Source organism: Rhodamnia argentea, chromosome 11, assembly GCF_020921035.1.
Source record: "Rhodamnia argentea isolate NSW1041297 chromosome 11, ASM2092103v1, whole genome shotgun sequence".
Lineage (NCBI taxonomy): Eukaryota > Viridiplantae > Streptophyta > Magnoliopsida > Myrtales > Myrtaceae > Rhodamnia > Rhodamnia argentea.
Genome location: NC_063160.1, coordinates 15,364,667 through 15,391,776, shown reverse-complemented (window position 1 = coordinate 15,391,776; position 27,110 = coordinate 15,364,667). Strand labels below are relative to the sequence as shown.

The window sequence follows — 27,110 nt, the reverse complement described above, 5'->3', positions numbered from 1 at the left end:
TAAAAATATATATATTAAATCATTCATTTTTCATGAAATTAATAAAGTCAAAACTTCAACAGCTTTGGGATTCTTATGTTTTAGTCGCCATTCATTTCAAACGACGCGCCTCGAACTTTGACTGATTTGCTAATTCCAAGAAATGGGATTATTGGTTGGCATGTTGATGCGCCGTGCCCATGGAAAATCCCTTGTCAATTTCACTCCGTAGCATTTCGTGCATCTTCAAAACGTACATACACAAGCATGCGCATTGTGTTTGCACAAAACCGAACCTTCTATCAATACATTAGAGTCAGTTCTTGCGAAAGGATATAGTCGTGCCGACTCGGGTTAGTCGAGAATTACATCGGGTTCGAGATTCCTTTTTAACCTTGTACCGAGGGTGGAAACGCGGGCTTTTATTGCCCCGTCCTATCTTATCCTATCGTATTCATTTTTCCTTAACCTAACTTAATTTATTTTGATGTGAATGGCGTACCCTCTAGTTGGTGCGAGGCCCCTCTCGAAGCCAGGAATTATATGACTCGTGGGCTTTTCAACTGCTCATGTGCACGTTATCTTCGGACCGAGTCATTAGTCAGCTCTCAAGACAAAAACAACTCTTCCCAGCTGTACTAACTAGTCTAAGCAGAGTTGTTGCTTCTTTTGTGAGCTCTTTTGCACTTGATTCATCCAAGCGACCATGTCAAATTTATTGAAGTTATACTTACTTAATATCCCTCGTCAAAGCTTCTTTATTTCACGGAGAATGAATTCTTCGAAAAGTATTTTTTTCGAAAGCGACCGCTTATATCGCCTACGAAAATTGAATAAACGAAAATATTTTTCGTTCCGCGACCATATTTAGACATAGATTGTCATCGACGATGACAACATTTTCTATCGACCAATTATTTTAAGCTTTACGGACGATCATTTTTAGGAAAATGTTAGCTCCGAATCATCCATTTATCATGAAACAAAAAAAAAAAAAAAAGAGCTTTCAAACTCTCACCAATCATTATTAATGTTTTTAGGTAGCTAGTGATGGCGCCGTGTTTGGACACAATTTTCTTGTCCTCACCAATTTACCATCATCTAATATACAACCTCACATCATTAGTGAATTAAAAAGGAGTAGATTCAAGGATATGTGGTGCTGTTCTATTTTTTTTCTCTTTTTCTTTTCTGATAAGACATTACAAATACCCACCAATGTATAATTGGATTCTTGAGAGAAGGAAGATCAGTGTGCCATCGATCAGTGAGAAACTATAGATTATATATGTGCATGTGGTGCCATTTAATTATAGAGCGTCATTAAGCACAGCTACAACTTGGAAGTACGTGTACAAATTATGGTATTAACTCTCATCATTTCCATTTTACTATAGTTTCTTTGCTCAGCCTGTCTGCCGAAACCCTAATAAATTATCACCACCTCGTTTACCAAAATCGCTCCAATGTGGTCATAATCATTCATCCCCATGCTCATTTAGTTCCCCCATCTCTACACCTCTCTCTCTCTCTCTCTCTCTCTCTCTCTCACTCTCACACGCACACACACACACAGAAAAAATGAAAGGAGAGACGCAGTCGCACCACCACAGAAGCACCCCGAAGATAGTCCTCCTCGTCACCATCCTCTTTGCCCTCCTTATCATCATCTCCCTCTACAACCCTTTCCTCTCTCAGCCCCTCCTCCTCCTCTCCTCAAGAACCACGTCCTCCTCCTCCTCCTCCTCCTCCTCCTCGGACGATGCCGTTGTCGTCGCCCGCAAAGAAGATGACCTCGCTGTTGACCCGAGAGCGGCAGAGACCTGCGACATATTCACGGGGGAGTGGGTGCCGAACCCGAGGGCGCCGTACTACACGAACAAGACCTGCTGGGCGATCCACGAGCACCAGAACTGCATGAAGTACGGGCGGCCCGACGACGGGTTCATGAAGTGGCGGTGGAAGCCCCACGGCTGCGAGCTCCCCCTCTTCAACCCGGCGCAGTTCCTGGAGCTGGTGAGGGGCAAGTCCATGGCCTTTGTGGGTGACTCCGTGGCCAGGAACCAAATGCAGTCCATGATTTGCCTCCTTTCTAGGGTACGTACACAGTTTCACTGGCGGAGCCTTGCTTTTCTTGGTTTCTTCGTCACCCCCATTGAAGTGCATCTCTCTCCGTACTTGCTACTTTCGTTTCAGGAGTTGCATTAGGTTCACTACTTCTTCTTCTTTCTAATTAACATGACTATAAAGGGTTTTTCACTGGTTCACATGGGCAGATTTTAATATGGAAATCTAATTGTTCCCCTGCTATAAAAATGCCCGTGACCAAACAATGATTAACATGAAAAACTAAGTAAATTCCTTATTATATAGTTCAATCTTTTTTTTTTTTTTTTGTGCAATAGATCTGGCTCTTTCAGGACGGACATTGTGGTCATCTGTCCTATTAAGCATCCTAGAGTGGCGTAAGGTGTGTTTAGAAGTTTGATGCTACACATCACGTGGCCCGATTGAAAGTAATCTTTTTTTCACCACCCATGTGGCTTAGGACACGAATGTACAGCATAAATTATTAATATTTTTTCATTTTACTAAGGTCACGATTAACGACGTGTGAGAATCCGGAAAATGGAATTAGCTTGGACTTCAATAGCTTACTAAACTTAGATAGTTAAGGGCCAGAAAGAATACACAGTGCCCACCAACCAAGCGTGTTTCGAGATTAGATCTTGTGTTATTCACTCGAGTAACTCGAGTCAAGCTGAAAGTATTTATCACGTCATCGCGTTTGGTAATTTTACAAGCGTTAGCTACGACAAGTTTGCACGTCTTTGCTCGAGTTAAAAGATCTCTCATTTTTGAGGAACAGTACGATCATGTGATCTAGACTTTGGAGCTAGATGTTTGACTTTAGGTGTGAAGTTTCCTCAGACATAGTTGTTCTCACATCTTCTGAGACTGCTTTTTTTTTTTTTTCCTGAACTAATCCATCCCAATAAAGTAATGGGTTTGTTGACCAAAACCCACGGAGAAATGTTGTTTTTTCCAAGGTTTAGGTAGATGTAGCAGGTGAAGATAACATGGCATTGGAATACCTCGAAACCATTCATTGATGGCTTCTTCTTTAATAGGTTTAAATGTTAATTAAAAAAAATCATCTTATTTTTCAAAATTGGTTTGAAAATGGGGAGGATAATATCACAATGAGAGCCTTGAGAATTTGTCATTTTCCTCCTTTTCTTGCTTTCTAAATCTTGGCCCGCCATTGCTGGGACCCATCAATTGATAGAGGAGCAAAGGGAAATTGCCCTAATTCCATAGATTTGGCTAGACATGCTTGCCGCTGAAGCCTCTTGAGGTGCAAGTAAACTTGGTCACTTAGCAGCCATAAATGATGAGCACTTGCTACATATCATCATCATATGTTGCAATAGATTACATAGACATCAGCTCAAGCAGCCTCATCATAGATGGCCTAGTCAATCAATTTTGCCTTCACTTCAAGCATGCATGACTTTCAATTAGCATATCAAAGTTTTTGTCTTCGATTCGGAGCAGGGTAGAGACGCAAGTTACAGTACAAGCGCCTCTGGTTCATGTACGAACCCTAAGAGTCCGATCAATTCCGTCAAATTTAGTCTAAGATCCGTCAAATTTAGTCTAAGATCCATCAAATTTAACTGTTTAGCTCGGCTCAATTTGTATCAGTATCCACTTGATGTTTTGAGACGTTTTATTTCCCCTTTTACCACCGTTTTCTAGATGCACAGCTATAGCACATATTTTACCTAATTTGTTGAAACGTCAAGTCTGATTTAATGGGCGCGCAGAACACACACTCATATACGTATATGTATATAATTGTCTGATTAATGGGTGACATTGAGATTATAGTAAGACATACTAGAAAATAGGAGAAAGATAGGGTGTAGCCAGCTAATAAGGCTAGCGATGGTCAAGATTTGTGATTTTTGGCATATTAATTAAGGCCATTTGCTGGTGACCACGATTTTATATTCTCGGACCGAACAGTTTTTAAAGGCTTCGACCTTTTGATTGATTCGTCCAATCCAACTGGAAGAGTGAGGACATCATAACAATCATGAGTACACTTTATTTAGAAAGTTGCTAACCTGACGGTCCGACAAGATTGTCGGTTATTTCTGGTCACACGATCCGGCCAATCAATGTGTATTTTATACAAAATAAGCGGTGATGACGTGTAGATCTATAGTTAAGATTGTACCATCTCTGATAGTATTGTCTGAGAAGCATTTTTCTTTTATTTATTTATTTATTTTGAACTTTCGGACGTCCTCGCTCTCTGGATTAATAACTTTTCAAAGACTTTGATGTTTTAAAGTAGGGAACATTGGTCAATTTAGATTTGGATCCAGATAAGTATTTCAATTTCAAAGTACTACATCTTGCATTTGTGTGTCGGCATGCCGCTATTTGAAGTAATATTTAACCTAAAGACTGTAACCCCACGATGATGCGTTATTAAGTATTAATTATCTCTTATTCCGTGTGAACATATACATATGCTAATTGCTTGTCCTATTAGAATATTTTTTCCTTGTTGCTTTTATGATAATGTTGTGCAAGGAAAAAGGTTGCTAGAAACGACAAACACAGATAAAACAATAAAAGCAGAAGAAGCCGAGAAGCACGTAAGGCTCACATGCACACACATGTTCCATGGTGGGATTGATGCCACTTGAGGGGCCAATGACATTTAATTTATCGACCATCCATTAGAAAAGATAAATCTCGCATCTCGTGATTTCACCACATCTTATTGTCCTTGTCCCTTCGGAATAATTTCTGATAGAATTCATTTTTTTTTTCGAATGGGACAATGACGACGAAAGCTCTAAATTTTATGTGGATCTATCGCTTTAATTCTAAACTTTTTTTTTAGATCATTTAAGTTCTAAAATTTGTTTAAGTTCGTCGTATGATTGATTCCGCTATCGACGTTAGTTTCAAATGAAGAGAGAAAGTTTAGGACCCAGGTGAAAATTTTTTATGATCTTTTTCTTGTTTTAGACACGTGGTGCTGATGTGGCACCAAGCAAATGCCATATCGACATTCCGTCAATTGGGAACAGCACAGAGGCGGCGTGTAAGCTATTCCCAAGGTCGGGATGAGAGTTTTCGGCCCTTGCTAGGCCGGTGAAGAGGTTCGCAGCCCTCACCGAAGAGAGGCAAGCAACCCCTCTCACTTGCTCACTGTGAGGGCCATGGTGTGGATGGCCTGGCGAGGGTCACGGCCCTCCCGGTGAGCAGGGGCGAGGGGGCTGCTTGCCCTTGCTCGGTGGTGGCACCGTGCTAGCGAGGGTGCTTGCCCTTGCCTAGTCGCCGGGAGCTATGCGGCCCTTAATTACTAGAGTGAGGGGGCGGCGGCACACCCCCTATTCAGCCCCACATCCCTGCGCTCCAAAATTTTTATTTTTTTTAAAATTTGAAATTCGTCTTTCTTAATTTTTGGTTCTTAAAAGGCATTGAATTTTCTTGTGCGCCAGAAGTGAAACGATGTCGTATTGTTGCTTGAAGAAGTTCTGCCATAAGTTGTACCATTTTCCTGATGATGGCAGGTGGAATATCCGATCGATGTCTCGCACACGCCGGACGAGAACTACAAGCGCTGGAGGTACTTGACCTACAACTTCACGCTCGCCAACTTTTGGACGCCCCACCTGGTCAAGTCCATGGAGTCGGACCCAAACGGGCCGAGCAAGACCGGCCTCTTCAGCCTCCACCTCGACCAGGCCGACGACAAGTGGACGTCCGAGGCCGGGGAGTTCGATTACCTGATCATCTCTGCCGGACACTGGTTCTACCGGTCGCTGGTGTTTTACGAGAACAGCAAAATTGTGGGGTGCCATTTTTGCTTGCTAGAGAACGTCCCGGACTTGACCAAATTCTACGGCTATAGGAAGGCGTTCAGGACGGCATTCAAGGCCATTAACGGGCTCAAGAACTACAAGGGCATCACCTATCTGAGGACCTACACACCTTCTCACTTTGAAGGTGGGATTTGGAACCAGGGCGGTAATTGCCTGCGGACGAGACCGTCCCGGAGCAACGAGACCACACTTGCCGACGAGAACCTGGAGCTGTACATGATCCAAGTGGAGGAGTTCCGGAAGGCCGAGCAGGAAGGGAGGGAGAAGGGGCTCAAGTACCGGCTGCTCGACACGACGCAGGCGATGCTGCTTCGGCCCGACGGCCACCCGAGCAGGTACGGGCACTGGGCGCACGAGAACGTGACCCTGTACAACGACTGCGTGCACTGGTGTCTGCCGGGGGCGATCGACACGTGGGGCGACATCCTGCTCGAGATGCTGAAGACCGAGGGCCGGAGGTCGAGGGAAGAGAAGCTCCGGTTCAGCGACCGGAAGTTGAAGGCCTAGCGCACGCAATAGTCCTAGTACATAAGTTTAATCTGTCGATTGGTAATGTCACTTCTTTGTTGGGGAAGGGAGATTGGAGAAATTGGTTGTCCTATTGGTTTGATCCCCAGGTTCAAGAAATAGATGAATTGCTTTCATGCATTGGCCATAATTATGTGTCCTCGACAGTTAGGTGAAGCAAGTTTAGTTATATTTATTTTCTTTTCTCCTTCGATCGGGTAGCAAAATGGTAAAAAAGAAAGGAAAGAAAAAACAAATTCAATTATCCGATCAAACTGCAATGTTTTTGCGAATTAGATTGACTGCACGACAATTGTAGGGATCTCAAATTACATCGGGAATTCTCCGCAGGACTGTCAAAAAAATGGACCGTCAACTTGTGTTTTAAACCTTATTTAAAAAAAAAAAATGAGTTTATGAATGTCAACTCAAATTTGTCGTATGAACCATAACGGACCTTGAAAAGAAAAGTCCAAATAAATGGGTTTAAATGAATATGTTTAGCCCATCTTCGTTCTTCGCTAGTCTCTTTTCTCTCTCCCTCTTCGATTCCAAGAACCGTGACTCGCCCTCACCGCCCCACGCTGTCTTCCTCAAGTCCGGCCACCGCCGCCACCCCCTTCCTCTCCAAGCCCTCATCTTCATTCCGCGAAAAACGGTGATTTCTCGTGCTCCTCCCTCTTCCTCTTCGACACCACCTCCCTAGACACTGCTGCCTTCAACGCCCTCTCATTTATGGCTTTGCCGCCCCGAGCCCGCTCCTGCCCTTCTGGACGAGCTGAGGCTTCTGGGTCTCTGCCGCAATGTTTACTTCAGTTCCTTGGTCAATGCTCACGGAAGCGTTCAGAGAAATGTGATCATTCTTGAGGTTTGCCCGAAGAATGGGTTTTCTTCGGGGCTTACATGGGAAAAATTGCAAAAAAAAAAAAAAAAAAAAAAATCTAAACCTGTTGCAATTATGTCAATTTAGTCTTAAATCTTTTTTTTTTGGTCAACTGAGTTTTAAACCTTTTGTATTTTCGCCAATTCAATTCATCCGGCCAATTTTTAGGGGAAATCGCCGACATGAGCGTCGGCCGTGCAACCGGCGTGCTCCTACGTTGCACTGCCAGCACTAGCGTGAACATTTTCTTAATCATACTTAATATTATTTGAATTATTTATTTATTATTATTTTCCTTTTTTTTCTCTTTCTTTTTTTTTCCCCTTCTTTCTCTAGTTGGTCACCGGACCTCGGTGATCGACTAGAGGCAAGGGCTGGTAGGTTTGATCTTGCCTTCGCCGGGAGAGGTCAGCCTTGCTTGGGGCTCACCCCCCACGCCCAGCAATGGCGAGGTGACCTTGTTAGCTCTTGTCTCCGGCTGGTTGTTGAGGTCCAGCAACCATCTAGAGGACAAAAAAGGGAAAAAAAAGAGAGAAAAAAAGGTAAAGATATCAAATTATTATTAAAAATTGTTCAAGCCAGCGTCGTTGTGCCATGTAGCATGGCTAATGTGGTACGACCGACATCTATGTCGCCAGCTTCCGGTCAAAATTGATCGGATGGACTGAATTGGTACAAATGTAAAGTGTTTACAACTCAATTGGCAAAAAAAGAGATTTATGATTGAATTGACACGATTGTAATAGGTATAAGACTTCCGGGTCTCTGCCCCAATGTGTACTTCAGTTCCTTGGTCAATGCTCGTGGAAGCGTTCGGAGAAATGTGATCATTCTTGAGGTTTGCTTGAAGAATGGGTTTTCTTCGGGGCTTACATGGGAAAAATTGCAAAAAAAGGTTCTAAACCTATTGTAATTGTGTCAATTTGGTCTTAAATCTTTTTTTTTTTGTCAATTGAGTTTTAAACCTTTTACATTTTTGCTAATTCAATCCATCCGGCCAATTTTGAGGGGAAGTCTCTGACATGGACGTCGACCGTGCAACCGGCGTGCTCCTATGCTGCACCGCTGGCACCGACGTGAAAATTTTCTTAATAATACTTAATATTATTTAAATTATTTATTAATTATTTATTCCTTTTTCTTTTCTTTCTCTTTCTTTTTTTTTCTCCCCTTCTTTCTCTAGTCGGTCACCGGACCTCGGTGATCGGCTAGAGACGAGGGCTGGTAGGTTCGATCTTGCCTTCGCTAGGCGAGGTCGGCCTCGCTAGGGGCTCACCCCCCACGCCCGGCGATGGCGAGGTGACCTTGTTAGCCCTTGTCGCTGGTTGGTTGTTGAGGTCCGGCAACCATCTAAAGGAAAAAGGGGAAAAAAAAAAAAGAAAGAGAAAAAAAGGTAAAAATATCAAATCATTATTAAAAATTTGTTCAAGCCAACGTCGTTGTGCCATGTAGCATGACTAATGTGGTACGACTAACATCTATGTCAGCAATTTCCGATTAAAATTGATCGGATGGACTGAATTGGGACAAATGTAAAGTGTTTACAACTCAATTGGCAAAAAAAGGAATTTATGACTGAATTGACACGATTTCAATAGGTGTAAGACTTTTTTAATAATTCTCCCTTGTATGGTGATTGGGCTCGTTGAGAACTATGCGGGTTGTGGCGAGGTTGGGTTTGCGGAGAAGTGCTTTGAGGATTTCAAGGAGTGGACCATGTGGTTTGGGTAGCTACGGTTAGTGGCTGTGTGTGGAATGGAGAGTATGAGAGTGCGAAGGAGGTGTTTGTGGAAATGTGCCGGCTTGGATTGGCGGTGAACCAGTATAGCTTGACCACTGTTCTGAATTGTTCGTTGCATCTGAGTTAGCGGTGTGGAAGCCGAGCAGTTGTCAAGGGGTACGATGAAATTCCTGAGCTGGATGTTGTTGTGGCTGTACTGACGGGAGTAACTATCGCGCTGTTGATGGTGAGGGGCAATAGGAGGGTCCATAGTGCATTGCCTTGACTATTTTGTCATTGTTTTTTCTAGGAGTTTTGTATACCGATGATGTCAAACATTGAAACGGGTGAAGACATGTCAAAAAGATGTTATGTTTTCGATATTTATTTCATGTCCGGAATCTAGATCGAAATATCAAACTTGATTACGAAACTTAATGAAAGTTAATAACTTGAAAGCGACGGAATTTAGTTAAGTTTCAACCTATTTTTCACAAAAAGAAACTCATCATCTTATGAGATCATGTTTATATGATCTTGACAAGGTAAGAATTAATAAGAGTAATAGAAATGAATATCAAACTATGTTTAAATATAAGTAAATAATTTGGGGAAAAAGCATAGTTATCGAGGCTTTGTTTTCTCACATATTGATTTAACAAGTTTTTATGCATCTTCCACTTATTAAATGTTCCGATGAGAAATTGTATTTGGTGACTAAAGAAAAAAAAATGATTAAATTGGATTGGATGAATAAGCATGCATTCACAGTATGTGTGTTGACACCTAAATTTTGACATTTCTAAAAATCATTCATTTTGAGCATAAAATGAGAACTAGTCATAGTTCTCACAAAAAATAAATTTCTCATGCATTGCATATTTACTTTTTGTCATTGCATATTTACTTTTTGTCGATCGTGCGTATCATTGTATTCGGGCCGGAGAAAGTAATTGAGCTTAAATTGACAAGCGGACCAACTAGGCATCGCATGAAAAATTCGGCTAAGCATGAGGAGATTGCCGAAAATTCTAAGAGGGCTTGAACCTATTTTCTGATTTAATTCAGCCCATTTATGCTCATTTAAATGTTAAAAGCTCATAATTAATTATTCATTTAATTAATTAAAGCCCAATTTGAGCCCAAGAATGCACAATCAAGCCCGCAAGAGCATAAAATTGGGCTAGCCCATGACAATCTCTCTTGTGGCCAAAATTATTGAGGAGTTTTAATGAGATCGGACTTTTGAAAATCAGAATTTTTAATCCGACGGTCGATGATGAGTCCTACTTCAACTAGGACTAGAAAACCCTTAGTCTGTAAATAGAGTGCTAAGCCTAGGGTTTAGGGGGAGGCCAATTCATTGTCAAACACGGCACTTTTTGAGGTAAAAGAAAGAGAGAGGGTCCTCTGTCTTGCCCTTTTTTTTTTCTGCAGGTTTGGGGCCAATCCTTTGAATATACGGCCATAGGCAATTGGAGATTCAAGGAACAGTGAGAGAGCTTCAGAAACCAATGGAGAACTCGTGTTCTCCATGGTGAGATTAGAGAAAAGAAAGTGGTTGGGTGTTTCCATCGTTAAAAAATTCATTACGCAATTCCGAAGGTGCCAATTACAAAGAGAGAGGAAAGGGACAAGGAAAAAGGGGAAGTGATCCTTCATCAGTATCACGTTATTCCAATTCCTCTATTGTTTTGCATTTTCTCACTTTCTTTTAGGTTCCCTTTGTGGATTCCACTTGCAGCTTAATTGAGGTTAATATTATTTTGTAGGTGTACTGAGACCAACCACGCCCACATGGTGTGCTCTGGGCTGTGATTGCTTGAAAGAGCAAACAAAATAGAAGAGGCCACACATTATAACATACGGCATATAGAGAGAGAGGCAGAGGTGTTCAGAAAAGGGAGGACGTTCATGGTTGTCATGCTCAAAAGCTGTGACGCCTAGACTACTCAAGCACGCTCGCAACACCGATTCCTCCCTTCCGTGATCAATATTGCTGCAATCTCAAGTCCATGAAGTTTCTCCCTCGCGGAACACCTTCGTGACCTCTCCGAACATGCGCTCGACGAAAAGGCTGTGGATTTGTTTTTTTTTTGGCTGAGATGGTCACATGATGAATCCCAGATCACCACCGAATTAGAAGAATGCAAATCCAGTCAAGATTCCTCCACCAATTTGACCCTGAAGGAGACACACGTAGCATGGGCAGGAGAGGACAGCAGGATGAATCCAACAGGAAGTCTCAATTGAGTTCCCATTCTCCATTATAGACCATTGTCTCATAAACTTGCTATTGACCCAATGGTTGCTTCTGTTCCAGCCTTGAAATTATTGCAAGTTTCATTGAATTGCAGGTTCCATTAATAAGCCATCCCGTGATCAAAATTTTTGTCGCAAGGTTTCTCTTATAGTTGCTCATCGTGGTTCCCGGTGAATCCCATTAAGTCTCTGGTTCCTTATAGCCTTGTTCCAAGAATTTTTGCTACAAGTTGAGGGATCAGTTCGCTGCTGTTGGGAGTCCAATTTGCTGCTGTTCGTGACCAAAAACAGCACTGTTTTTGGACAATTTCACTAACTATTCAATGTAGATTTTGCCCGCTGTCCATAATCAATTTTACTGCTATTTACGAATGGTTTCTTGACTGTTTTGTGCAGATTTTTAGGTGGATTTGTGGTCAAAATTACTGCTGCAAGTCGAGATGCGCCTTCACCGAAACCTTTGATTCGTGCGCAAATCCCCTTAGCCAATCCGTTCAGTTTTCAAGCTTGAATCACGAGATTGGTTCGGTATTTGAATTCGGAAAGTTATCTACGAATTAGGTAACAATTGTAATATGAATATATTTTAGATATATTGTTGTATATTTCGAATTATTCTTATATAATCATATCTTGTAGAATATTGATATATTTTCGGAATATTCAAATAACTCAACATTCAATCAGATTTTTTTTTTTTAGGAATATTGAATGCATCTTTAAAATTTGGGAATTATCTAATATACTTTGAGAATTTCAGAAGATAAGCTTTCTCATTTTAAAAGATATCAATCCTTCGTGGATAGGAGCTTATCTCCTTGAAAATTTCGAAATCTTTTATGGATTTTCGAAAATTCAATAAATGTTTGAACATTTTTAAATAAAACTGCCCATAATATATGCTCCCTTGAGCCCGACCCTTAGGAATATTAAATTGCAAGCCTTAATCATGATCTTATGGGATGAGACGACAATTTAGTATAAGATTTCGTATTCTGCCCTCCGGCGAGAAGGGATGATGACGTCTTCTACCATTATCCGCATACTAGCTCGAATCCTCGAGAATGTAGCAGATAAAATCTCGTTCTAGCCCGGATCTTCGGGAATGAGAAGATTTGTCGGAAAATCGGATTAAAAGGTATATTATGGGCATTTTTGTTTAACTTTGTTCAAATCCATGTTCAAAAGAAAGTCGAAAAAAAAAACAAAAAAATAATAAAAAGAAAAACCAAAAAAATCTAGTCACGTAAATCAATCCAAAAGACATATTTCATGGAATCCGGTACGAAAATGGTGTTAATTAAAAAAATTAATTAACATAATCAAGTCCCCGAACCCTAAATCTCTGGTTAGCAGAAAATAAAGTATTCTCTCATACTTTATTTAGGTATCTAATCTACCTACAAAAAAAGATTAGTGGCGGCTCCGAAAATCTAAATCATTCAAACCTAAGTTGCGAATTGGTAGGGCTTGGGAGAGTCCGTATCGGGTTAGTTAATTCATCTAATTAACCTTATAATCCATTAACCTTAAATAAATTTTTAGGTCGCGACAATGTGTCATCGCAACACATACATACATTTCTAATACTTTAGAAGTATTTCAATCTATAGGTTTTTTTCATACGTTTTTTACTTTGTTTACTTACATTTTTTTATGGTGCTAATTTGCTTTGTTTAATTTGATATGAAGTTTTTGTCCACGTAATATATACACATTAAGAGCATAAAATGAGTTAAGTAGGTGGATACATGTTTTCATATGTTGGATTATAGTCGATTTAGGTACAAGTAGGATTCGCTAGCATATAAATGGGTCCAAATATGTTAAATAGATCAATTTGGGTCGAGACCATTTTCGATCGAACTACATATTTGATGACCCTCACTCTCGATTAAGTCCTTATGGTGAAAAATTGTTCGAACTTTTCAAATTGTGGGGAGCTATTAAGGGTTTGCCTGGCAACGATTCCGATCTGCAAAAGTAATCTTGATTAGAATCATATTTTCTGATTCTGTTCCCCGGATGATTTATAGAGAATTAGAATATGTTTAGTAACTGCACAAAATTTATGTTCCCGAAATAGAAACACATCTAGTAATTGCGCAAAATTTATGTTCCCGGGAACAACTAGGTGGGGAAAATTCTTTTTATAATTATTCATCTTTTTTAAAAAAAATTAAAAAAAATTTCAACTTTTTTAAAGTTTTTTTAAATTTTTTTAATTTCCCCCCTTTTATTTATTTATTTTTTCATTTTTTTTGAAAATTTTAAATATTTTAGTTTCCCCACTTTAAAATTTTTTAATTTTTTTTTAAATTTTAAAGATCATTTTTAAATATAATTTTGAAAAAATGTATTTAAAAAAATTAGTTGTTAGTAAATTTTCAAATCTAATTCTAATTTTTTTTAATATTCAAAAGTCCATGTGGACTTAATCTTTTTAAAAGAATTGAAACTTTGTTCTTTTTTTATGATTTTCAAAAGTGATTCTTTTTTCCAGAATAAACTTTTGTTTTTGCTTCAAAATTGTTTCTTGGAACAAAATCAAAATCAGAATAATTTACATTACCAAACACATTTCTCATCCTTTTTTGTTCCGGAAAACAGAATTAGAGAATCAGAATCATTGCCAAACAGGTCTTAAGTTATTCTTCTTATATGTATGGTTGTTTAGAAAAATAGATTTTTTTTTTCCTATAACAGATTTTTGAAAGAGATGGTGAGTGTTAAAAAACTGTTGACTAAAAAGTTACCGATCATCTGATTTTCCTTTTACTTCTTGATACATAGTGAGAGTTTTATGAAAGCACACTCTCTTTTTGATAGTTTGTAAATTACCAACTTTATTGTCATATAAGAGTTGATAAAATTCAAGGGAAAGGCCACAAAATCCCAAAATATATCCACTACGACACATTTATTTTAATTTTTTTTATGTGATACCATAAAATCCAAACATGTACTTACGTGACATATTTATCCTAAACTTTTTTTTGGTGACCCTAATAACCCCATACTTATACCTATGTGACACATTGACTCTTTGTTAAAATTCCGTTATGGAATGCTACTAAAAATCTTATGTGGCTGCCCACATAGATGATGAAAAATGAACAGTGCTAACTCATGTGATATACTTTCCCAAACTTGCATCCATGTATTTATCCAAAATTTAATACATGTGTGACACATTTACCGCAAATTTTTTTTTTCTGCGATACAAAAAACCCAACTTGTATCCATGTGGTACATTTACCCTAATTTTTTTATGGCACAAAAAATCCCAAATTTAGACTTGTGCCCCACATTTATTCTCCATCAAGATTTTTTTTCCTTTTTCTTTTTTTCCTTCCTCCTTGGTCTTCACCGGGCCGGTGATATCATGTGCATTCAAAATCACTTTTAAAGCTTCTAAGGCATTAATTAATTCAACTCCGACTGGTTATAACATTGTAGGCACTTTGAAAATGGAGAATTACAAATAAAATTACTTACTCAAATAGCTAATTTTAAGCTTTGAAAACATATGTTTAACAAGTCTAAATGATTGTTGAACGACACTTTTTTACCTTGTTTCTTAGGCTCCGTTTGTTTCTCGAAAATTGAATGATTTTGAAAATATTTTTCTAAAAATGATCACGAGTATAACGTACAAAAAATAATGAACGAAAAATATCTTCTTCACAAAAATTATTGCCGACAGTAAAAATATCTTTTACTGATTAATTATTTCAAGTGATACAAGCGATAATTTTAGAAAGATACTTTTCAAATCGTCTATTCTTCATAAAATAAAGGCAGCCATATGTCCTAATTATTGTTCTTGTCGTGTTTATAGATCCGGTTAGGTTGTGATCATTACATTTTCGGCCACATCCTAAAAACGTATACCTTCTGATCATGAATGCCATCAATTTAAGAAAGAGTAATAGTTAGCGTGAACGGTATTTCTCAATCTATATACATTCTTTTAAACCTGTGTCCTCCAATCAATGCGCTTCATTAACGAGAGAACTTTGGAACACAAAAAAAAAAAAAAAAAATTTTGAAGAAGTTATCTTTTACCCTTAACTTTTAGTAAGAGCAAAATGCCCAGTCAACTCCATTTTCAATTTTGCACATGTGTATTGATTGATGAGGGAAATCAATTAGGGGAGGGAAAAAAAAAAGCAAAAGATGACGTCATCGTACTCGGTATGGAAAGCTAAGCACATTGAGTTATAAAATAAACAACGGGATCCATCGACATTATTGCTAATTATGAAAGTAGATTTCGAGCCCTAAATAGAACGATAGAAAGAGAATGACGTGCCGCTGCCATTCTAACCTAATTCTATAATCCCCCCATGCGAACAACGATAAGCCCGCGGGTGTTTCTATTCTGGCTATTTAAGTAGTGGACAGCGATGCCTCACCAGAAGAGATTCTATGGTCCATTGATCAATTATTGGCTTTGTCTTATGTCTACTCTTATTCTACTATTAAATTCGTGAACAACGATGCCTAACAATAAGCCCGCGGTGTCGTTTGAATATAAATAAATAATATATATGTCTGTAACATTATCTTTTGTCGGAAAAGAAAAACCCTTTTTCATGATAAATAATCTCCCCAGGCATTAGCTCTTAAACAACCTCTTATATTGCGACGTAGCTTTCATGCACGCCAAGAAGCTGCGCTCCTCGCGCTTGCACGAACACTGTACAGTGTACACCATGAAGGTCGCACTCTCGGAGCACCACGGCGGCGACGAGGACGAGCTGCGACAAAGCGCTGCTGTTAACTTCAAGAGGGTGGCGACGATTGCCCCGGCCGCGATTCTTCTTGCCGCGATCCCTCTGTGCCTCCTCCTCCTCCTCCTCGCGAGCTCGCCCGTCCAGCCACAGGATTATCCCGCAGTTCAGGCGATGGGAGACCAAAACGGCAGCCCCGAGGAACCGGGCGCGGCGGCCTGGGCGGCGGTGCCGGTGGCGGGGGAGAAGAAGTGCGACGTGTTCAGGGGGAAATGGGTGTACCGCCCGGATGCGCCGGCGTACTACACGAACGAGACTTGCCACGCGATAAGCGACCAGCAGAACTGCATGAAGTTCGGGAGGCCCGACGCGGAGTTCTTGAAGTGGCGGTGGGAGCCGGACGGGTGCAAGCTCCCGTGGTTCGCCGCGGCGGAGTTCATGGAGACGACGAGGGGGAAGTCGATCGCCTTCGTCGGCGACTCGCTGGGGAGGAACCACATGCAGTCCCTGTTGTGCCTCCTGTCCAGCGTAAGTGCTCGATCTAGTTAATGGTTGTCCAGATTATTCTAGGAGCGACAAGCTAATCACGTTCTCTGATAAAAACAGGAGAAACGATTTATGATCGACCATGTTTATCATGTGATTATTAAAAGCGGTGAGCCTAGCCCTAAGAATTCTCGTCTAAGTAACTTAGTTTTATGTTTGATATGGCCGATTTACTCCGGTATGGCCATGAGCTTGCAAAAATAAATTTTTTTTTTTTTGGGTGCAACGTCAATATGAGCTGTTCTGAGAAAGACCTTTTATATTTCATTTGGATATCGAAGAGACGAAAATCACATGTCCACAAATTCCTTTCTCCTAATTATTGTTCTGAAAAGGACACAAGTGAGAAAGTGAGATCTAAACGACGACTAATGATATTTGAGGGGATGTAGTTAGAAATCTATCCTCTATGCCCAAGGATAATACGAATTAATTCCCTAAAAAAAAAAGACCCCAAGCTTTAGGTCATGTATCAAATTTGCTCCGAACTTTTTTTTTTGTCTCAGAAAAAAACCTATACCTTTAGGTTTAGTTCGAAATTTGCCTTGAGCTTTTTTTTTTTTTTTGTCACAGAAAAAATCCTAAACTTTAGGTGCGATCTCAAATCTGCCACGAACTTTTTTTTGTCTCGGAGAAAATCACCAATTTTTACTCTAATCTCAAATCTACCCCATTAGCCCTTTGTCCAAAAATCTCTGTTAGTCGTCCCTAATTTTCATATTTTAGAATGATTTCATTTTGGAGATTATTATCGGGGTGGATTTGTGGAAATGTCACGTTGATCTGTACCTATTGCACCATTACTTTGCTAATGTGAGTTTTTTCAACCATGTATAAATGTTACGTCAAGTTGGCAATGAACCACGGGATAGATTTGAGAATACATTGAATTCGCGATAGATTTGGGACAGTACCTAAAGTTTGAAATTTTTTTTTAGATTAAAAAAAAGTTCGGGATAAATTTGAGACTGGATCTAAAGTTGAGTTTTTTTAGAGAATTAGGTTACGAAAATACTTGCCTAGATAGTGACAAGTGTATTCATATTGATCCTAGCGTATGTATTCTAAGTTTTCTACTAAGGTTGACTCGAGTTATTATTAAGAATAGTGTGTTGTCATTTTATTTTTTTTATCTTATATTCTCTCTTGCTTCATATCTTATCGTCTCTGTGTAAAATCATTAGGTAGACGAACCCGAGGACATCTCTCTGAGGTACACCACGGACTACAACTTCAAGCGCTGGTACTTCCCGAACCACAACCTAACCCTAGCCACCTTCTGGGCCCCGTTCCTGGTCCGCACCACGGACGCCCGCGGCGGCCAAACCCTCGAGGGCATCCTCACCCTCCACCTAGATGAGCCCCACCCTTCTTGGTCCGCCGAGATCGGCGCCTTCCACCATGTCATCGTCTCAGCGGGCCAATGGTTCTACCGCCCGCTCATCTACTACCGGAACGGGCGACTCCTGGGCTGTTCGGCGTGCGGCCGGGAGAATGCTACCGAAGTGTCGAGATTCCAGGCGTATCGGATGGCGTTACGTACCGCGTTGAAAGCCGTCATGGAAAGGAAGGACCGCGAGGGCGGCATCACGTTTCTGAGGACGTTCTCGCCCGCGCACTTCGAGGATGGCGATTGGACCGACGGAGGGAGTTGCCCGAGGACGAGGCCGCTCGCGAGCCACGAGAAGAAGCTGGAGGGCGACGACTTGGAGTTCTACTTGGCCCAAGTGGAGGAATTCTTGGAAGCTGAGAGGCGGGCGAGGGAGGTGGGCCTGAAGATTAGGCTGCTCGGCACGACCCGGGCCATGCTGCTCAGGCCCGACGGACATCCGAACCGCCAGTGCAACTGGCCCAGGAGCAACGTGGGCCGGGCCGATTGCGTGCACTGGTGCTTGCCCGGCCCGATCGATACGTGGAACGAGCTCTTGCTTTATGTGATGAAGTCGGACAGAGGTGTAAAGTTTGCTCAATAGGAAGCAACGAAACGTGCGTAGCTGATGGTTGTTTGTACAATGTATCCGGCGGAATGGAAAAGGCAATCACATGTCAAACATGTGGATCAGATCGAGTTTGGGTTAGGTCGTAAATGGTCCGATCTAAATTGACCCATTAAATTATATATAACGCATAAATAGGTAGTGCAAATTCCTTGACCCATACCCGACCCAACTCATATTACCAAAATATTTCTATATTTAATCCAATCTAAGAAAGATTAATCATAAATTTATAAAAAAATTTATATTACTAAATCATTGTAGATAATTTTAATATATTTATATTTTTTAATTTTACTTCTTTTTAAAAAAATTGGTAATTTATTTATTTTTCTTCTAAGATCGGCGAGGGCCGTGAAGCCCTCAATCGTGACCAATGAGGGTCGGCTGGTGGCCTCGCCAACTTCCTAGGAAAAGAAAAGTAAAACAGCAAAAAACAAAAAAAAAATAAAAAAAAAAATAAAAGAGAGCAAAAAAGAAAGAAGAAAGAAGTAAAAAGAAAAGTGAAAGAGAGAAAAAAGCAAGAAGAAACAAGTAAAAAGTAAAAGTAAAAGAAAGAGTGGAGGCTTCTTAAGTGGGATGTAAATGAGTTCATAACGGACCAATTTATAACCCATTTATTTTAATCTCTTTATTTTATTAAACCCATTAAATGCTTTTTTAACAGGTCTAATCATGAGGTACAGTATAGGATTTTGCTAGCATAACGATTTTTGAGTAACTATTAGAATAACAACATTATGCGAGACATAAATTCTTGAAGCAATGAATCATACGTGAATTAATGACGGACGAAATTGCTGCCACAGGGGACGTGTGCTTCTGCGGAAAAAGGAAAAAAAAAATGGTTTGCTTTGCTTCGGAATATACGGGCGGCAAAAGATTGCGAATGAAGTTTAGATTGCTTGACGTAGTGGCGTCGAACCCCGGATGGCGTATCGATGGAACATTGGCCGAGATTGGATCGGTGGGGTCTCGATGCTTTCTGCCAGTTGCGCCCGCCTGGTCCCGTCGGCACTTGGGACCCGACGCTTTGCTTCACATCTGGCGAAGGAATAAAACTTCGTTTCGTTGTGGTCCTCGAAAGTTTCTGTGTTTTCGGATGGATGGAGTCCAATGATTCCTCGGTTTCGCCTCGGATCTTTACACTCGTCCATTTCATTCGAGTTTCGGACACACGACATAGCGATTTCATTTGACAAAGGTGCTCCGCGTCGAGTCGCGTTCGAAAGACGAAATACTCGATCGAACTAAAAAGGAGTTGTTTTTTTTTTTTTTCTGATGACGAGCGAAAGTCGGGTACTTGCAGTGTTATTAAGCCCTTCTTTTCTCGGCCCGGGTGCGCGGAGTTGTCGTGCGCGCACGGGCCATAGCCAGGCATGTCGTTGTTTTCCCTTTTCCCTTCATGAAATCAGTCGATCATTGCTTGGCTCCGAAGCCACTCTACAGGATCTCACTCGCTCATCAACTGAACCAGTCATTCCCCTCTAGTGACCTCAAGTTGATGATGAAGAACGTAGAGTCTGTTAAGTCGTTTACGAACCCTTTTGAGTGAACTTTGATGTCCCGTTAGTCCACTAGATTTCTTCGCGAATGAACTGAATCGAAAGGACTAAAAAATGACTGCTTGTGACCAAGACAAGGCCTTCAACGAGCGCATAGCCAAGGATGAGCCATAATTAACTCGACCACGACACACGGCGGCTATTTGAATTAAAGAACCGGCTTCTTTCAGATTCTCATACTACCGTAAATTGTCGGCTCGTGGAGATGTGCGGCTGAAAGTAGAACGAAAGCGCGTCGGTCGGGTCGTGCTCGAAGAGTTGCCGAGAGAAGCAGAGCGCGACGCGCGCGCTCGACTGATTAAGCGGGCGCTAACTCAGTTCGAGAAATGATGCCTGATAATGGACGGCTTGGTTGCCCTAGCGCGCGTGGCACGCGATTTCTCAGCACACCCCAAGAGGGACAGTGAAGGTACAAACGACATGTTACGGCCCATGTAATACAAACATTAATGTCCTAACGAAGTAACTGTGACAAAGCCAGTGTCCTCATGAATGTATATATGGATCTAGATGAAGGATTATTCTCTTGTACAACACATTTGCCTCACTCAACCATGAAGTTCCCAGTATCTGAGCTTCACTCAGTGAAAATCCCGCCGCAGAGGACCACTGGCACCAAGAGGATAGTGATGCTCGCCTCTACGCCGGTTCTTCTCGCTGTGATTCCCCTTTATTTGTTCGTCACCAGCCCGCGTCTTAATGTCCTGTCATCTCGGGAGTTGGATATCAGCACCAGCGTCTCGAAAGGAATAGAGCGGGTGGACGAGCGATGCGATGTGTTCAGAGGAAAATGGGTCCGTTCCCCGAATGCCGCCTACTACACCAATGTGACTTGCCCTTTGATCGTTGATCAGCACAACTGCCTGAAGCTGGGGAGGCCCGACGCCGAGTTCTTGAAGTGGCGGTGGAAGCCTGACGAGTGTGATCTGCCTCGATTCGATGGGGGCCGGTTCTTGGAGGTGGCTCGAGGGAGATCGCTGGCGTTCGTGGGGGATTCGGTCGGTAGGAACCAAATGCAGTCACTGCTCTGCCTCCTGGCCAACGTAAGTGCCGTTTCAGTGTCCTTTTTGAGAACTTCTTTGGTGCATTGGATGATGCAGAATATAAGAAGTTGGTTCTCAGCTTCAAAAGATGATCTTTCAGGTGGAATTTCCTGAGGAAATATCTTACAAACACTCACTAGACACGACGAACTTCAAATGGTGGTACTTCTCAGATCACAAGTTCACACTGGCCGCATTCTGGGCTCCCTTCCTGGTGAAGTCCAGAGATGCGGACCCAAATGGCCGCTCCTTCAACAGCATCATGAGCCTCTACTTAGACGAGCCCGAGCCATCTTGGGCTTCTGAGATCGCAAACTTCGACTTCGTCATCATCTCGGCAGGCCAATGGTTCTTCCGGCCACTGATGTTCCACGAAAAGGGCGAAGTCGTCGGTTGCTGCTCTTGCGAGCTGAACAACATCACCGACCTCACCAGGTTCTACGGTTACAGAATGGCCTTTCGAACCGCCTTTAGAGAACTCCTGAGTCAAAAGGCCTATAAGGGCATGACATTTTTGAGGACGTTCTCTCCTGCGCACTTTGAGAACGGCACGTGGAACACCGGCGGGAGCTGCGCAAGGATGAGGCCATTTGCGAGTGGAGAGGCCAAGCTTGAAGGGGACGATCTGGAGTTCTACTTGACCCAAGTGGAGGAGTTCAGGGCGGCCCAGAGGGAGGGAATCAAGAGGGGCCTGACATTTAGGTTGCTGGACACTACCGAGGCGATGATCCAGAGACCCGATGGACACCCTGACCGTTTCGGGCGTTTGTCGCTGAGGAACACGACGATGGCCGATTGCGTGCATTGGTGTGTGCCGGGTCCGATCGACTTGTGGAACGAGTTCTTGTTTCACGTTATGAGGCCGGAGAGTCGAGAATCTCTTCAGGGGCAGACGTGGAAGAGTGGACGATGAGGGGAAAACCGCAGATTGTTTGTTCTAGACGTTGCAGAATTTATCCAAACCTAATGTTCTGCACTCATCTGTAAAACCCCTCTGCCATTGCTACACAGTACACACAACATAACTGGTGTGATGAGAAGTTGCAGAACTAAAACAATGTCCGTCCCCTTAGTACGTTTAAACGATTTTGATTGGACCTAAAAACGATTCTCACTTGTTATTAGAATAAACAGTTTGGTTCATGAAAAAGCCATTGCCCGAAATAGAACGAACCACATAGTCTGTCGTGTGGTACTTGATAAGCGAGGCAAATCAAGCGACGTGATGCGATAACCCCAACGACACGTACTACACTGAATAGAACGAACCACATAGTCTGTCGGATGCCCGGAACCGAGTTCTTGGAGGGGAGGTGGAATTCCAAAAGGTGCGAGCTGCCTCGGTTCAACACGCGGCAGTTGTTGGAGATGGTTCTAGGGCAATGGATCAGTGTCCGAATTTTGTAACACCAGTTACTCAAGCTCCTTCTCTTCAGAAAACGTTTTCCTCGCCGAGTAGCCGAATCGCACGACTTGCCCTTTTTCCTCTCAAAGGGAAGTGAGAGGATTTGCCAAGGATAGGAGTTTGGACATCCTCAACGATTATACTTGCAGTACAATGTCGTCCAAAAGGCCTTTTTCCTAGGAACAAAGTTTAGTAGGTCCTCCGTCCAGGCTCTTTCCTCTTTTGTCTGCATACCTTTTCAATCTTCCACACAATCTTCCGTGGCTTCACCTTCACTAGACCTTTCCAAACGAGCATTCATCTCTTCCTTGCCTTGCCTTGGAAGGATTCCGGGAGTTCCCCTGCATTGATCCTTTGCTTCCCGCGTTCACATTCCTAGATCCATTTTAAATTGCCTTCCCAGTCCCTCCACAACCCCACTTCCAATCCAATCCAATCCCTTTCCAATCCTCTCTCTCTCTCTCTCTCTCTCTCTCCAATGGAAAAGACAAAAAACACGATGTCGACTCACCAACTCCATTTCTATCATCCTCGTCCTCATCCTAAGTCTTCGTCGAGCTTCTCTAGGTAAACATCACGCTCTTCTCATTGATCTTGTTGAAAATAGACCTTCTGGAACCGAGAAAAAAGCTCATGAGAAATCAATTCTTGATGATTTGATCGCGATCCAGTTGAAAACAACGAGTTTTAAACTCGAGAGGTTTGATTTTCCTAGTTCATTGTAATAATCCATTTCCTTATTCTTCTTCCCTTTCTCTGGTGAGTCGTTTTCAACTGAAGAAAAAAAAAAAAAAACAGAGAGAAATCTGCTGAACGGGCCTAACGAACCCGCCAACCACCAAACAAAATAAATAAAATTTAGGGATGGGGAATAAATTGCTGCGAAGAGTCGAAACCTTCGTCACTAAGCCTTTCCGCAAACGCCGTCCCCCTCCTCCTCCTCCTCCTCCTCCATCCCCGCCCCCGCCGCCGCCACCCATGCCTCCGCCGAAGCCCGAGTTCCCCTTCGTCTTCCCGCGCGTCCAGTCCACGGTCCTCCCCGATCCTGCTCCCTTCTTCTCACCGAGCCTCCTCTCCGCCCCGCTTCCGACGAACTCCTTCTTCCAGAACTTCGCTCTCAACAATGGCGACCAGGCCGAGTACATCCACCCCTACCTCGTCAAGCCCTCCCCGTCCTCTGTCTCCGTCTCGTTCCCTTCTCGCTTCGCCACCTCCGCTTTTCTGTACCAAGTCTTCGTCGCCGACCTCACCATCTCCGCCGCCGTCTCGGGCGACGACGCCGCGCTCGGCTCGTCGCCTGAGGCGCCACGGCACGTGATCTCGTCGTACAGCGACCTCGGTGTCACGCTGGACTTCGCGGCTTCGAAGCTGAGGTTTGTCCTCGTCAGAGGGAGCCCCTACTTGACCTGCTTGGTCAACCGCGGGACGGAGGTTGCGATCTCCACGATTCACGCGATCCTCTCGCTCTCTTCGAACAGTAGTCGCACCAAGCATACTGTGAAGCTCAACAACAATCAGACTTGGCTTGTTTACACTTCTTCGCCGATCAGTTTCAGTCAGAGTCTCAGTTCCATTACTTCCGGAAGGTTTTCGGGGGTTATTAGGATTGCTTGTTTGCCCGATGGTGGGTCGTTAAGCGAGGAGGTTTTGGATAGGTTCAGTTCTTCCTATGCTCTATCTGGTGATGCAGTGTTGACTAGGCCGTTTTGTTTGGAGTACAAATGGGAGAAGAAAGGGTGGGGGGATCTGCTCATGCTTGCGCACCCGCTACATGCTCGACTTTTGTCCCGTGAGGGTGTCACTGTGTTGGAGGATTTTAGGTACAGGAGTATTGATGGTGATCTTGTTGGTGTGGTTGGAGATTCCTGGGTGTTGAGATCTGATCCTGTCTCTGTTACTTGGCATTCAATCAGAGGCATCAAGGAAGAGTCATACGATGAAATTATTCATGCCGTTAGTAGGGATGTCGAGTCCCTTAATCCAGCTGCAATAACTACAGCTTCATCTTATTTTTATGGGAAATTGATTGCCAGAGCGGCGAGGTTGGCTTTGATTGCTGAGGAGGTGCGATATCCTGAAGTTATCCCGGCGATCAGAAAATATTTGAAGAGCACAATAGAGCCATGGTTGGATGGGACTTTTGATCGTAATGGATTCTTGTATGATGCCAAATGGGGTGGGATTGTCACCAAGCTAGGATCGACCAATCCTGGTGAAGATTTTGGCTTTGGGTTGTACAATGATCATCACTATCATTTAGGGTACTTTCTTTATGCAATTGCTGTCCTCGCCAAGATTGATCCTGCATGGGGAAGGAAGTACAGGCCTCAGGCGTATTCACTGATGGCGGATTTCATGAACTTGGGGAGAAGAACAAATTCCAATTATCCGCGTCTGAGGTGCTTTGACCTGTATAAATTGCACTCCTGGGCTGGTGGATTGACTGAATTTGCGGATGGGCGGAACCAGGAGAGCACGAGTGAGGCTGTGAATGCTTACTATTCAGCTGCTTTAATGGGATTGGCCTATGGAGACACCCATCTTGTTGCCGTCGGGTCGACGCTCGCTGCAATGGAAATTCACGCAGCTCAAACATGGTGGCATGTTAGAGAAGGTGATAATCTATACGAGGAAGATTTCACTAGGGAGAACAGGGTGGTGGGTGTTCTGTGGGCTAACAAAAGGGACAGTGGTCTTTGGTTCGCTGGACCAGAGCGAAGAGATTGTAGGCTTGGAATTCAGGTTTTGCCTTTGTTGCCTATCACTGAGGTTTTATTCTCAGATATCCAGTTTGTGAAACAGCTAGTGGATTGGACATACCCAGCACTGAACAGGGAGGGAATTGAAGGATGGAAAGGGTTTGTGTATGCCTTGGAAGGGATCTTTGGCAAAGGTAGTGTGCTGGAAAAAGTGAGGAGCTTGAGCGGCTTTGATGATGGGAACTCTCTTTCGAATCTTCTGTGGTGGATTCATAGTAGAGGTGATGAAGAAGAGACAGGATGCAGTGATGGAGGGAAGTACTGTTGGTTTGGTCACTATTGTCACTGAAATTGTTCTTTCAGGGACCGATTAAATTGCTGGTAGATGAGATCTTTTTGCTGTTTATTTTTTTGGAGCATTCATGTACTTATACGAGAATCGCTTTGCGTGGTGTATCTATTTTCGGAATAAAATGATTCAATAACTCTTCTTCTCTCTGGGATCCTTCATTATTGTCGCACGTCACTACAATTGCATTATTCACTCTGTCGAACACTTCTGTGCCTGTGAGATGCTCGCTGATATCAGTTAAATCTCTTGCACTCTGTTTTAGTTAAAAAGGAAAAGTAGGTTCATCTGACATAATTGATTCTAGTATTCCATCAGACTGATACCCAATTAAATTCCTCCTTTAGATGGAAGGAGACCACATACACTTCTTCATGCAACAAGTCGTTCATTACCTGGTGGATTTTTGAATTTCAAGGTATGAGAGAAAGTGGTCTTATGCAGCTCAAACTTCACAACTTTACCCTAAAGTTACCTTCGTTGCTCTGGTAACTGCAACTAGTTGTAAATCTGCTGGTTCTAGGGGGCCAATAAGTAGAGAGCGAACTAAATTATTGGCTTTAGGACGGCTTGTTCATATTCAATGTGTTTTACAGTTCTTGCAAGTACATGCCAAGCTAATTTGCTAAATTATTGTTCTAAACATACAGGTATTGTTCATCCTCTATATGACGCGGTGGTATGTCATACCTCAGGAAACAGTCACATGCGCACATGCTCTCACACAGATTTTGTATGTTGTCGATGTTGAGAGTCGTCAAAGATGTTTTCTGCTAGCCCGTTTGATTGCCTGACATGGACATTTGGTAGGATATCTCACCAAAAATGTTCAAGTTATATGCCAAGCGCTAAAGCTATTGCTATTTAGTGTGCTGGAAATGCTGGAGCTGGCAGGCTTGGTGGTGAACAGCATTTCCTATTCATTTCCAACTCTTTGCATTTGTGGAGCTACCGCTCACTCAATTGAAACTTCATGACCTAAGGACTTCATGATGTTTGTTTTGCCTTGTTGGTTTATTATTCATGTGTCTCCAAGAAGTGGCCCTGCCAAATATTGTCTTTCAGTGGAACAATGTCTCTTCTGTTGATATTCGTAAATTGCAGGGTTATCTTGCGCTATTGCTAAAGTGAAATCTTTGTCTATCAGTGCTCAGAAAGAGAAGTAATTGCCTCAGGCCGGTGCGGTGTCCAACATCGTCAATTTTGTGGCTCTGGCGAAGTACAAGGGAATTATGAAGCCTTGTCTACGGTTTGAGGGGGCTAATGATTCGAAGCCATATGTAATGTCTCTGGTGAGGGTCATTCCTTCTGAATTTGTTCTTACAGTTCTCTTTCGTATAACGAGCCAGTACACTAATTTCTCTCACTGAAGAGACTTATGTTCCTCTAGGTCAATTATGCCACCTGGTTTTGGACATTATGCTGACGCCCTGGAAATAACAAATCTGCAATCCCCTTAAGGACTCCACCTCATATTAGATTGTGAAGATTTATGGGAAGTGATGTT

General features: G+C 42.4%; 4 protein-coding genes across 6 annotated transcripts; all 4 read left to right on the top strand.

Moving 5' to 3' along the window:
* The first annotated feature begins 1,533 nt into the window (after positions 1-1,533).
* Positions 1,534-6,481, top strand: LOC115753462 (protein trichome birefringence-like 19). The gene is made up of 2 exons (XM_030692080.2): positions 1,534-2,076; positions 5,580-6,481. The coding sequence occupies exons 1-2, from the start codon at positions 1,561-1,563 to the stop codon at positions 6,396-6,398; spliced, it is 1,335 nt and encodes a 444-aa protein (XP_030547940.1). The 5' UTR covers positions 1,534-1,560; the 3' UTR covers positions 6,399-6,481.
* Positions 1,693-25,743, top strand: LOC115753447 (probable endo-1,3(4)-beta-glucanase ARB_01444). 3 transcript variants are annotated; one of them, XM_048273000.1, is made up of 3 exons: positions 4,756-4,761; positions 7,920-7,923; positions 23,482-25,743. In XM_048273000.1, exon 3 carries the CDS (start codon positions 23,534-23,536, stop codon positions 25,601-25,603), a length of 2,070 nt encoding a protein of 689 aa, XP_048128957.1. In that variant the 5' UTR covers positions 4,756-4,761; positions 7,920-7,923; positions 23,482-23,533; the 3' UTR covers positions 25,604-25,743. The 3 variants fall into 3 exon arrangements, with proteins under 3 accessions (XP_048128956.1, XP_048128957.1, XP_030547914.1); XM_048272999.1 differs by lacking the exons at positions 4,756-4,761; positions 7,920-7,923 and adding an exon at positions 1,693-1,735 and having other exon boundaries at positions 23,486-25,743; XM_030692054.2 differs by lacking the exons at positions 4,756-4,761; positions 7,920-7,923 and having other exon boundaries at positions 23,386-25,743.
* Positions 15,912-18,591, top strand: LOC115753438 (protein trichome birefringence-like 19). Its single transcript, XM_030692042.2, has 2 exons — positions 15,912-16,527; positions 17,730-18,591. Exons 1-2 carry the CDS (start codon positions 15,925-15,927, stop codon positions 18,516-18,518), a joined length of 1,392 nt encoding a protein of 463 aa, XP_030547902.2. The 5' UTR covers positions 15,912-15,924; the 3' UTR covers positions 18,519-18,591.
* On the top strand, positions 20,591-22,305 carry LOC115753470 (protein trichome birefringence-like 19). Its single transcript, XM_048273001.1, has 2 exons — positions 20,591-21,150; positions 21,251-22,305. The coding sequence occupies exons 1-2, from the start codon at positions 20,596-20,598 to the stop codon at positions 22,061-22,063; spliced, it is 1,368 nt and encodes a 455-aa protein (XP_048128958.1). The 5' UTR covers positions 20,591-20,595; the 3' UTR covers positions 22,064-22,305.
* Positions 25,744-27,110: the final 1,367 nt, after the last annotated feature.

Bases quoted from the DNA above. Each gene is read 5' to 3' on its own strand.
- LOC115753462 (XM_030692080.2), top strand. From the start codon at position 1,561: ATGAAAGGAGAGACGCAGTCGCACCACCACAGAAGCACCCCGAAGATA. The intron at 2,077-5,579 runs GTACGTACACAG...TGATGATGGCAG, and splicing joins TGATTTGCCTCCTTTCTAGG to GTGGAATATCCGATCGATGT.
- LOC115753438 (XM_030692042.2), top strand. From the start codon at position 15,925: ATGCACGCCAAGAAGCTGCGCTCCTCGCGCTTGCACGAACACTGTACA. The intron at 16,528-17,729 runs GTAAGTGCTCGA...TAAAATCATTAG, and splicing joins TGTTGTGCCTCCTGTCCAGC to GTAGACGAACCCGAGGACAT.
- LOC115753470 (XM_048273001.1), top strand. From the start codon at position 20,596: ATGAATGTATATATGGATCTAGATGAAGGATTATTCTCTTGTACAACA. The intron at 21,151-21,250 runs GTAAGTGCCGTT...ATGATCTTTCAG, and splicing joins TGCTCTGCCTCCTGGCCAAC to GTGGAATTTCCTGAGGAAAT.
- LOC115753447 (XM_030692054.2), top strand. From the start codon at position 23,420: ATGGGGAATAAATTGCTGCGAAGAGTCGAAACCTTCGTCACTAAGCCT.